This window comes from Danio rerio, chromosome 6 (genome assembly GCF_052040795.2).
Source record: "Danio rerio strain M-AB ecotype USA chromosome 6, GRCz13ab, whole genome shotgun sequence".
NCBI classification, from domain to species: Eukaryota; Metazoa; Chordata; class Actinopteri; order Cypriniformes; family Danionidae; genus Danio; species Danio rerio.
This window is the reverse complement of record NC_141026.1, coordinates 48619009-48632607: the sequence shown is the minus strand read 5'-3', so window position 1 is coordinate 48632607 and position 13599 is coordinate 48619009. Positions and strand designations below refer to the sequence as shown.

General features: G+C 36.0%; 1 protein-coding gene across 1 annotated transcript in view; it reads left to right on the top strand.

Moving 5' to 3' along the window:
• The window catches only part of kcnb1 (potassium voltage-gated channel, Shab-related subfamily, member 1), a 68028-nt gene that overhangs the window by 5040 nt on the left and 49389 nt on the right, over positions 1-13599 (top strand). The window contains exon 2 of the mRNA XM_087257917.1: positions 122-788. Within this exon, the coding sequence (XP_087114043.1) occupies positions 213-788 (576 nt within the window). The 5' untranslated portion in view covers positions 122-212. The remainder of the gene's footprint in view (positions 1-121; positions 789-13599) is intronic.

The window sequence follows — 13599 nt, the reverse complement described above, 5'->3', positions numbered from 1 at the left end:
AAAACCCCTAAAAAAAAACAATTATAAAATAAAATAAAAATTGACAAAATATAAAAAATAAACTCTCCAATACAAGGAAAAGACAACCAAGTAAACTTGTTTTTCCTTTCTTCCTTGACAGCTCAAACAGAATGAAACAGCTCGGAAAACCACTATCCACACCGCCTGTCCCACGGCCAAACTCATAGTGTAGCCCTACACAAACACACAAGATGGAGAAACCCTCGGCAGGAATGAGTAAAGTTGGCTCTCGCTCGACAGCCTCTCTGCCCCCGGAGCCTGTGGATATAATCCGGAGTATGTCCTGCTACCGGCGTGTCAAACTGAACGTAGGTGGTCTGCCGCATGAGGTCCTGTGGAGAACCCTGGACCGACTGCCGCGCACGCGACTGGGCAAGCTGCGAGACTGCAAAACCCACGAATCCCTCATGGAAGTATGTGACGACTACAACCTGGAGGACAACGAGTACTTTTTTGACCGGCATCCTGGGGCCTTCACTTCCATACTGAACTTCTACCGCACTGGGAAGCTGCACATGATGGAGGAGATGTGCGCCCTGTCCTTCAGCCAAGAGCTGGACTACTGGGGAGTGGATGAGATCTACTTGGAGTCGTGCTGCCAGGCCAGATACCATCAAAAGAAGGAGCAGATGAACGAGGAGCTCAAGCGAGAAGCTGATACGCTGAAGGACCGAGAGGGTGAAGAATTCGATAATACGTGTTGTTCGGAGAAAAGGAAGAAATTATGGGATCTACTGGAGAAACCGGGATCGTCTGTAGCAGCCAAGGTAAACATCAGTATATACACTATAGCATCTTATCAGACTCAGACATAAACACACATTTAGGCCTTTAGAAGGTCGATAACAGGATGCATACAGTAGACTTGGAAAGATAAGCAAATTATAATAATATTAATTTCTGGGAATTATAAATGATCAGACATGTATAATAAGTAGGGTTGTCGCAATAAATACCATTAATTAGCCTTACGATCCTACACCAGCTGAAGTATCACAATACCAAGTAGTATTGCAATACTGTAATTCATGACAGAAATTAAAAGGAAAATAGTCACAAATATTATATTTTAGATGTTATAATTGGCCTACTTGAATTTAATTCTTAATTCCCTTAAGCCCAAAAAGTATTATTAGCACCCCACTTCACCGAAAATTTATTCATTATTTTTTTGTGTATTTTGTAGATAACTGACCAACAAAAATACATTAAAATAAAGATACAAATTTAACCGACAAAATGAGGCTATATGAAGCGCTCAAAAATTGTTTTAATGTCTCCTGTTGTAACTTTGGGTGTTTCATCAATTTTTTTTTCAGTGTTATTAGGTAACAATCCAAAGTAATTAAAAATTTGAGTTCTTTTTAAGAGATTTTCGCAGCTGCTGTAGCTACTAAATCATATGAACAGGAACAGAAATGAACCGATTCAGATGTGCGTTTGAACTGAAGCGTTAGAAAATGTGCAATAGGCTACTATAAAGGGTGCGAATTCTACACAGGTTTGCAACCTTACAGGGCTCCAAATCTATTCAAATAAAATGGTCTATTGTTGCACAAACATGGGAGTGTTTTAGTGAATTTCCACATGCAACATTATCTATTGTACATAAACCATTTATGATGATACTACCGTTCACAAACTACAGTGGCACCGCCAGTGTTTTGGAGCCATAGTATCGCGATACTACCATAGCACCGGTAAACCATGCAACCCTACCAAGTAGTATTGCAATACTTTAATTCAAACCTGAAATTATAAAGAAAATTGTCAGAAATATTATACTTTAGAGGTTAAAATAGGCCTACTTGAATTTAATTCATAACTCCCTTAAGGCCAAAAAGTTTTATTTGCACCCCACTTCACCTACAATTTATTCACTATTTTTTTGTGTATTTTGTAGAAATCTGACCAACAAAAATACATAAGATAAAGATACAAATTATACCGACAAAATGAGGCTATATGAAGCGCTCAAAAATTATTTCAATGTTTCCTGTTGTAACTTTGGGTGTTTCATGAATTTTTTTTTCAGTGTTATCAGGTAACAAACCAAAGTAATTAAAAATTTGAGTTCTTTTTAAGAGATTTTCGCAGCTGCTGTAGCTATTAAATCATATGAACAGGAAGAGAAATGAACCGATTCAGATGTGCGTTTGAACTGAAGCATTAGAAAATGTGCAATAGGCTACTATAAAGGGTGCGAATTCTACACAGGTTTGCAACCTTACAGGGCTCCACAATCTATATAAAATAAAATGATCTATTGTTGCTTAAACATGGGAGTACTTAAGTGATTTTTCCACATGCAACATTATTTATTGTAGATAAACCATTAATGACGATACTACCGTTCACAAACTACAGTGGCACCACCAGTGTTTTGGAGCCATAGTATCGCGATACTACCATAGCACCGGTAAACCGTGCAACCCTACCAAGTAGTATTGCAATACTTTAATTCAAACCTGAAATTATAAAGAAAATTGTCAGAAATATTATACTTTAGAGGTTAAAATAGGCCTACTTGAATTTAATTCATAACTCCCTTAAGGCCAAAAAGTTTTATTTGCACCCCACTTCACCTACAATTTATTCACTATTTTTTTGTGTATTTTGTAGAAATCTGACCAACAAAAAAACATAAGATAAAGATACAAATTATACCGACAAAATGAGGCTATATGAAGCGCTCAAAAATTGTTTCAATGTTTCCTGTTGTAACTTTGGGTGTTTCATGAATTTTTTTTTTCAGTGTTATCAGGTAACAATCCAAAGTAATTAAAAATTTGAGTTCTTTTTAAGAGATTTTCGCAGCTGCTGTAGCTATTAAATCATATGAACAGGAAGAGAAATGAACCGATTCAGATGTGCGTTTGAACTGAAGCGTTAGAAAATGTGCAATAGGCTACTATAAAGGGTGCGAATTCTACACAGGTTTGCAACCTTACAGGGCTCCACAATCTATATGAAATAAAATGGTCTATTGTTGCTTAAACATGGGAGTACTTAAGTGACTTTTCCACATGCAACATTATCTATTGTAGATAAACCATTAATGACGATACTACCGTTTACAAACTACAGTGGCACCGCCAGTGTTTTGGAGCCATGGTATCGCGATACTACCATAGCACCGGTAAACCGTGCAACCCTACCAAGTAGTATTGCAATACTATAATTCAAACCTGAAATTATAAAGAAAATTGTCAGAAATATTATACTTTAGATGTTATTATAGGCCTTCTTGAATTTAATTCAAAATTCCCTTATGGCCAAAAAGTATTATTTACACCCCACTTCACCTACAATTGAATCATAATTTTTTAGTGTATTTTGTAGATAACTGACCAACTGACTCTGTAACAAAAGAGCATTTTTTTCCAACAAAATGAGGCTATATGAAGTAGTCAAGAATTGTTTCAATGTTTCCTGTTGCTATTTGGGTATTTCATCTATTTTATTTTTCAGTCTTCACGTATCCATCCAAAATAATTCAAAATTTCACCTATTCAGATGTGCATTCGAACTGTAGCATTAGAAAATGTGCAATAGGCTACCATAAAGGGTGCGAATTCTACACAGGTTTGCAACCTTAAAGGGCTCCACAGACTTAAAATAAAATGGTCTATTGTTATTGTTATATGTTGCCATAGTATCGCGATACTACCATAGTATCCCGTGCAACCCTATTTATAAGTGGTGGAAATTACAACACAACCTCATGGCAATACGTAACTGATTTAGTGGCTAATTCATATGAATTCATACAATCTCATTGTCCCTGTTTCTGTGATAACACTCAGTAAACAGCGATGAGTTCAGTGAACTGATGACCTTCACGGCCAATCACAGTAATTTCTGTTGAGCATGTGAACACAATGGCAAATCAGCGCTGTTTAAGAACGTGCACCACATCACTCAAATGTTAGCAGGAAATTTCAGTACCGATTGGATCAAATTCCAGTATCGTGACAGGCCTAAAATAGCTTAGGTCAAAAGTAATCTGAAAGTAATTAAAAGGGTTAGTTACTGTAGAAGATTTACTTCTAACATTTTCTAGATCAGTTGTGGGCCACAAATCAAGCAATAAAACTAGCACTATGTATTATATACAACAGCCTTCAGCATTGCTTGTCAAATGTCTTCCATCTGCCAAGAAAAAAACTCCAATGTCCTCATAAGCATACATCAACACTCAATTACCTTAAAAGGGCAATGTAAAAAGTGCAGTTCAAGCCGTTGGACTCGAACCAAATTGCTGCAGTTGCGTAATCAATCACAACTGAGTGGCACTCTCATGCTTCTCACATAATTCAACACATAGTACTTCCATGTAATCGTTCAGACTCAGAGCTTGCATGGGTCAATCACAAGTGCACACCTATAAAGTCAAGGATGACATCTTGGGTCGTAAATCAATAAGAAAAGCATTGATAGAATGCCATTGCTAGAGATGTCTGTAAACTTTTTTGCTTCCCCTCTGTGTCGGCCATCTATTTTGCATGCTCTAATTCCTTAATTGTGTACCTGTGCTGATATGTAGTCACATGGGATTGGGAGGGACAGTTGAGTGCAAGACTGTCCTTGCAGTTACCAGGCAACAGAAAGATGACTCTATCGCTTTGAAAGGAAGCACTATAAGTCTTTAAAGGACAAAGTTAGTGTTTGAGGGTGTTTGAGTGGTTTATGGCTGAAGTGGACCGCTGTTTTGGCACATGTGCGCGTACTCGTGCTGCTTTTTTGACTTTTTCCTCTACCATCTCTCCCTCCCTCTTTTTTCAGGCTCCTTCACTGCACCTCTGGCTAAATGTCAGGGAAATGTCACATTAATTATCCTCCATGAGACTTTGTGTCCCATTCTGTTTGGAGCCCCCCTCCCCACCCCTCTGATTCTCAGTGGAACGGCTCTGTCTACATCTGCCTCAAATCAGATTTCGCTGCATGGCTCTACCGCACAATAAGATTATGTCAGACCGTCGTCTTATCATTGCAAATTACCGCCTGGTCATATTTCAAAGCTAGACCTTTCCTGTGTTCCCTAGCCTTGCATAAACATGCTATTTAATGCATACTAATAGTGTTTTATTTAATAGCATTACGAGATAGGAAGTGTTAGTTTGCTTTATTCAAACCTTTTGCTGAACGTTGTGACGCTTCGGTTGAGGTGTGAATGCTGAGCCAGTCAATGCTGTTTTTAATTAAATCATACATGCAGTTTATTATGCAATATATTCTGCCTTGATTCAGGGACATTTATCACGAGGACTGACGCACTGTAATGTAAATCTAGATTGTGAATCTATGGTCTATGAATTTAAAAGACGCATCATCACTATGTAAAGATAAAATACGTGATCCATTAATGATTTATTTTAATTAGTTAATTTAATTATAAAAAAAGAGCAGAATAAAACATTTTAGACAAGAGGTTCTTTAATAGTCAAAATTATTAATTTAAAACTTCCTTTCAGAGGACGCCACAGTGGAATGAACCACTAACTATTTCAGCATATGTTTTATGCAACGGATAGACTTCCAGCTGTAACCCAGTGCTGGGAAACACTGATACAATCTCATTTACACGCACTCATTAACTGCAGCCAATTCAGTTTATTCAATTAACCTGTGTGGGAAACCGGAGCACGCTGAGGAAACCCAAGCAAACATGGGGAAAACACGCAACTGGTCCAACTCGAATCAGAGACCTTCTTGTTGTTTGGAGACAGTGCTAGTCACCGTGGCACCCCAGTCAAATAATAAGATTAGTCAAGATTAATTGACTAGAGTAACATATAGAAGCTTTATTTATAAAGATTTTTAATATTTTTTTTATATTTTGTTGTTATTCTTTTTTTACTTACCAATTATTAATTTTTATTTTAAGAAATGGCTAAAATTAATTTTATATTATTTTTTAAATGTTAAAACGAGTAATTAGTATGTACTAGGGGCTGCACGGTCGTGCAGTGGGTAGCACGATCACCTCACAGCCAGAAGGTCACTGTTTTGAGACCCAGCTGAATCAGTTGGCATTTCTGTGTAGAGTTTGCATTTTCTCCCTGTGTTGCGTGGGTTTCCTCCGGGTGCTCCGGTTTCCCCCACAGTCCAAACATATGTATAGGTGAATTGGGTGAGCTAAATTGTACATGGTGCATGTGTGTGATTGAGAGTGTATGGGTGTTTACCAGTGATAAATTGCAACTGGAAGGACATCCACTGCGTAAAACATATGCTGGATAAGTTGGGGGTTCATTCTGCAGTGGCAACCCCAGATTAATAAAGGGACTAAGCCGAAAAGAAATGTATGCATGAATGTATATTGAACTTATTACAGTAAAAAAAAAAAAGAAAACAGAATGGAGTTATACTAGTTAAGCTGCATTGTCCTGTATCCGATGAGTGTCAGTATTTATTCATTCATTTTCTTCATTTCATTCATTCATCTTCATTTTCGGCTTAGTCCCTTTATTAATTGCCACAGCGAAATGAACCACCTGTCGGCATTTATATTTTGAAAAATCTGATTCAGTTACATAAATTCATTTCAGTTTGCTTTTTTAGTAGCTCAGAAAAAAAAGTTTACATTAAATTAGAAATGATGATCTCTGTAGAAAAAAAAAAACCCGACAGGCATCATTCTCATTATCTTCCCAGATGGGATTGTGGCCTAAATCACAGGTTATCATGGGCCAAGTTTTGCCAACTCTGGACTAGAGTAACATTTAGAAGCTCTAATATAGATATTTAATTTATTCTTTATATTTTGTTGTTGTTTTTTACCTAGGAATGATTAAAACTTATTTATTTTTAAAAGAAATGACCAAAACCTTTTAATATAATTTTTTAAATGTTAAAACAAGTAATTAGCGTGTAATAACTGTATCTTCTGTGAAGTAAAATAGTTTCATGTCAAATATGCCTGAGATTTCATGGTGTAAATTAATTGTTAGTCACTACTTTATTTTGTCTTGTCTATGTGGATTGGCAGAGTAAAAAAAATCAGTCCTGTGATTCCTGTCCAATCGAATCGCACATAGAAAAGTAAATCACATCATACTGATCAACCTCAAGACATGGATGATTAATAAATGCAGAACACTGTTAGGAAGCATTACAAATATCCAAGATGTCCAAAATCTTTACAAACAAGTTTTAGCTTTATGTTATTGCTGGGAAGATGACAGACGTTTACTGTATGATGACTGAAATTGCCAAATGGCCCTAAACAATCACTAAATGCACTACAGAATGTTATGTTTACACACATCAAAAAACATTGTATGTTAATGCATCACCTTTTTACAGCATAATACTCAATACTCATGAGTACTTTTAAGTGAGTACTTTTTACTCATACTTTGAGTAATATTTAAAACAGATACTTTTACTTTACTTGCACTACATTAGGCTGGTAATGGTACTTTTACTCGAGTATGATTTTTCAGTACTCTTTCCACCACTGACTACAGCCGATTTAGTTGATTCAATTCACCTATAGCGCATGAGTTTCGACTGTGGGGAGCGAAACCGGAGCAACCATGGAGAGAACATGCAAACTCTACACTTAAATGCCAACTGACCCAGCCGGGACTCGAAGGAGTGGCCTTCTTGCTGTGAGGCGACAGAGGAAAAATACTATTTAAATGAAAGCTCTATTTGGTAACACTTTATTTTGATGGTCCATTTGAGTATTAGTAGACTGTCTGCTTAATATCTGCTGATACTGCTCCTTCAACAGACATTTAACTGACTATAAGACACTTTGCAAGTACATGTCAGCCTACACTAACCCTAACCTAACAGTCTATGTATAATCTAATGAGAATTAGTTGTAATGTAACCTAAAATCAACAAACAGACCATCGAAATAAAGTGTGACTCTCTATTACATTGTACAACCTCAAATCTTAAACATCCTTAGACATGATATGCATTATAATGCTTGAAATTTGTACCTTGAAAGACAAACTGCTGGTTAAAAAAAAAAAAAAATCCTTGCTAAATGCAGAGAAATGACAAATCATCCCAGATTAAACCCAATTAAAGGTGGTGCTGTAAGTTCAAGCTTTAAGCACGTATAGGTCAAGATAAAGTAATTAGCAAATGTTCTTTTCAACCAATCTCATTTATTGAAGACCCAACAGCTCTGACCCGGCCCTGCGCCTGATGATGTGGATATTTCATGATTCTCAGAGATGTCACAAAACACAGATCTTATTTACTGCCCCCATTAGATATAAAAGGAAGTAATCACTTACTGGATTTGGCAATCTACAGCCACTGCCCCTCCAGAAGCCCTTGCAGCACTGAAATATTGACATTTTCCTTCCGGTTTGTACAGCCTTCTGCGATACCTCAGAGCTGAAACTGTATCAAATAAATGCTATATGGTTATCATAACTAATTTGAGAGTTTAAACACTAATACATCACATGGCATGTTAAAAATACCCAAAGGTGACCCTGTTTATTGTGATAGAGACAACCTTTCTTCATGTTCTAGTGCGATTTTATTACTATTATGTTCGAGGGATATTAATTCTTATGAGGGATACAGATAATAAGCCATCTATCCTCCCACTGCAACATTTATGAGGATATCTGACTAGTGCCTGTAAAGGTGTCTAGTGTCAGGATGGCTGACCCAAAAATAGAAAACTACGGAAAGACTCTGCTTTTGTGACCAAGGCTGGGATCAATTCCTTTGCAGTTTAGCCAGTTCATATGGTAAACGTGATCTCATTCTGCAAATTTGTTGGACTGGATGTGATGAAGCGCTGCTAACAAATTCTAAATCTCCATTTGTGAGCATTAATCACAGTCATCAGCAATGGCGAATGAGTAATTTCAGTAATTTATGAAAAGGTGTTAATGTGTAAAAGAAGGTTTTTAATACATCATTACAAAAACAGGTAAATTGTTAACTCACTATACAACTCTGTAAAAATCTAGCTTTTTTATTACTCAGAGTTACCTTTTAAAGGGCACCTATTTTACCTCTTTTACGAGATGTAAGAAACACCCTTGGTGTCTCCAGAATGTGTCTGTAAAGTTTCAGCTCAAAATACCCATCAGATTATTTATTATAGCCTCCAGAATCTGCCTAGTTTGGTGTCTGAGTATCAGAGATGGCAAAAGTACACACGTCCTTTACTCAAGTAGAAGTACGGATGCCATGTTTAAAACAACTCTGGTAAAAGTTGAAGTACTGACTACACTTTAGTACTCAAGTAAAAGTAAAGAAGTACGCCCTGAAATATGTACTTACTGTAAGTATTAATTATTACTACCTGTTTTAGATTCACAGTGGTAACTATACTGTACATTAAGGCTGCACGATTTGGGAAAAATATCACATTGCGATTATTAAGGTCAAAATTGCGATTTACGATTGTGATTCGATAAACAAGTGGTATGACTCAACTTGCTATCAAGAAAAATGCACACAGATTACTAATAATGCTGACATTTTTATTTTTCAACTGAGACACAGTATACAGTGCAATCTAGCAACAACTAGAAATGAACAATGTTTTCAAATTAAAACAAAATTGTACAAAATTAAATAACAGTAGCATCTTTACATTACTGAATTAAATGACATTAAATTAACTTTAAAATAAAATTAAAAAGTCAAAATGTACAAATAAATAAAACAAATACCCATTTTTTAAATATTTTTACAAATCGCCATACATTCATCATACTTTTCTCTGTGTTGCTTCAGGTGCTGATATAAATATGTCATGTTGCCACGTGATGTAGCAATTTTAGTTTGCAAATTTTGCACAGTACCTCTTTCTGCTCAGTGTCCGATATCCTTAATGAATGTCTTGTTACGTCCACAAATGCATTCGTTTATTTAATATAATCGCAAGAATTGCTATAATGTAATCGCATAGGCTGACATCAAGATTGCGATATGATTAATCGTGCATCATGTACAGTTGTGCTCAAAAGTTTACACACCCCTTGAAGAATTAAGAGAAGTTTATTTATAAGCTAATTTCGAGAGCATCACATGCTTATAATTGCTTGCGGCTGGTCCCGCATTATCCAATTTATGATTCACCAATCAGACGATTTCTAAGCCATTATAAATACCTTAAATATAACAGCCATCTTCATTTTAAAGAATCTCCCCCTCCATCCCTCCTTCTCCTTTCCTAGATGGGTGGCATGGTAGCCTCACAGCAAGAACATCACTGGTTCCAATCCTTAAAAAGCCAGCCAACGTTTCTGTGTGGGGCTTACACATTCTCCCCATGCTCCCATGGGTTTCCCCCGTTTCCTCCCACCATCCAAAAACATGCAACTTAAGTTAATTGACTAATCCAAATTGCCACCATAGACATGCACCTAACAAGTAGTTATCTCTTAAGAGCAATCACTATCTATTCAATAGCTACTACAGCAGGGGAGTTCTCTGAGCTCAAACTCTACTCTCACCTTGCAAATGAGAGGGAGCCCCGGGCTCGAGGATCTTATGAGTTCGGAGCTCTCTCCCAGGACAGTTTGCCAAACCAGCTTTATAATCAATCATCAGCTAAGTGTGAACTCTTGAAAATTTAAATAATTTGAACAAAATAAAACAGATCATACAAAATGCATGCTGTTTTTGATTAAGTATTGTCCCGAGTAAGATATTTTACATGAAAGATGTTTACATACAGTTCACTACACAAAAATTTGCAGAAATTATTACACTTTATAAAAGTTTAAATAGCCATGGTTTTCAATACTCTGTGTGGTTTCTTTATGATCTGTCATAGTCATTTAATGCTGTCAATATATTTTTGCATTATCTTTTTGTTTATGTGATAAATTCCTGATCCTTGGCATTGCTTTATATTCATAAATCACCCAGTACAAACACTGTGTTCTAAAAAATTCTACCTACATTCTAAAAAAATGAAGACAACAGTGTATATACAGTTGAAGTCAGAATTATTAGCCCACCTTTGATTTTTTTCTTTTTAAAATATTTCCCAAATGATGTTTAACAGAGCAAGGAAATTTTCACAGTATGTCTGATAATATTTTTTCTTCCAGAGAAAGTCTTATTTATTTTGTTTTAGATAGAATAAAAGCAGTTTTTAATTTTTTAAAAACATTTTAGGGTAAAAATTATAAGCTTTAAGCTTTAAGCTATATTTTTTCCGATAGTCTAAAGAACAAACCATGATTGTACAATAACTTTCCTAATTACCCTAACCTGCCTAGATAATCTAATTAACCTAGTTAAGCCTTTGTCACTTTAAGCTGTACAGAAGTTTTTTGAAAAATATCTAATCAAATATTATTTACTGTCATCATGGCAAAGATTTAAAAAAATATTTTAAGTTATTAGAAATTAGTTATTAAAACTATTACATTAAGAAATGTGTTGAAAGAATCTTCTCTCTGTTGAACAGAAATTGGGGGAAAAAAATAAAAAGGGGGCGAATAATTCTGACTTTAACTGTACATGTTAAAACTATAAAATTCTGCACTAGAAAATATGAACTTGTTGCTAACAAAGGAAATAAATCTCTACATAAAAAGTATTCATAAAGTATTTAATTTTTTTAAAATAACTGAACAAACGTTGCCAAAAGAAAAATAAAAAAACACGATTTGTTAAAGTTTTTTTTTTTTTTAAATATTAGGTTAAAAGATCAGAGAGGTACTGTACACCATAGTCTGAGGTGGACAAAAGACCCCATTTAAATGTCAGATTTGAAGAGGAATGTGTCTCTTGTTTTACCTTTGATTCGATCGACAAAAAAGCATCTCATTGGTCATGTTTATCGCTAACTCCCTCTGTCTCTCACCCACGTTCGGCATTCAAGCCGTTTTGGTAGTAAGCTAAATAAACAAGCCCACTAACGGCATGTGATCAGACATTGTAAAAGCTGCGCACTGCCACGTGCAGGCGCCCAATGACAAATAGATTGACTTGATCAAAAATAAATTGTGCAATGACAAGAAATAAAATAGATTGTGCCTCAAAACACATTAAAACAAAAGTAAAAAGCCTATTTTAAAAATAAAAGGAGTAGAAAGTACAGATAATTGTGTAAAAATGTAAGGAGTAAAAGTAAAAAATGTCGTCGGAAAACTCTCAGAAAAATCTACTTAAGTACACTACTTCCCATCTCTGCTGAGTATACTGTAGCTGTTTTTGCAGCCTGTGGCTTTAAATGCAAATGAGCTGCTTCTCCCCGCCCACCGCATCCAGGTGCAAGATTTCAGATAAACAGCACAGTGACAAAGACAGACTCGGATGAAGCTGAAATACAGCTCACAAGTCAAAAATACCAAGTAAGTTCATTTGATGTATTTCTGGTGAAGTTTATTCAAGCCTTTCTAAAATGATAAGTCCTATTTTAACATCAGGAAATAAAAAAAGAGACTTGTTGGGTTTATATTACTCCAATATGACAGTGGACACGCCATACCTTTCACACAGTTCTGTCCAAACAGCTAACAACAGATGATTTTCATCATATGTGAATGAAATGATAATACTGAACACTTTTAGAAACAGTTGCTTGCTTTCTTCTAGACAACAGTGCTGTTAACTAATTAACACTTACATAGACACAACAGCTGCGCTCCAATTTTGTGGCTGCCTCCTTTAAAGAGCCTAAATTTTGAGGACGTGTCTGATCAGAGCAATGTTAAATGGGGCAGTCTAGCATACTGAGAACTGAGCTTGTTGTCTAGCAAATTTAACAGCTACCCATTGACAAACAACATTAGCATCTGTGCTATATTCTGAATATAATATTTTAAATATATTAAGCCGTTTAAAAACAACATAGCATTGAGCTTGAATCTAAACACATTGATTGAGCCTTGCCATTTATGTAAACATTACAAAAATATCCTATGAAATAGCATCTGCAAGTTTAATATTAATATTTATATTTAATATGTATAGACAGATGCTAGAGTATACTGAAACACAATAGTAACATTAATTCATTTTCCTAAGGCTTGGTCCCTTATTTATCAGTGGTCACCACAGCAGAATGAACCGCCAACTGCTCCAGCATATGTTTTACACACCTGATGCCCTTCCAGCTGCAACCCAATACTGGGAAGCACCCATACACTCTCGTATTCACACATGCACTCATCCACTTTGGCCAATTTAGTGCATATCTTTGGACTGTGGGGGAAATCGGAGTGCCCGGAGGAAACCCACACCAACAAGGGGAGAACATGCAAACACCACACAGAAATGCCAACTGGCCAGACGGGACGTGAACCAGCAGTCTTCTCTCTGCGAGGCGACAGTGCTAACCACTAAGCCACAGTGCCTTCTCACAATAGTTACATGTAAAAGTGTAATTCAATGATTTCTCTAAAAAAAAAACATCCCAAAATCTGTGGTGCACGATTAATCTCGTGGTGGTCCGGACAGTGAAGGGTATATCTTCTGTATCCTTCATTGCCTAAAAAACTAAGGTCACATTTTGTAGTCATATTTGAATGAGCCCTGGAGTTGTGAGTGCCTTTACCATGCTGCAGTCAAAATGTTTAGATTTTTATATGCATTTCGGCATTTGTTTACACAAAAAATATATTT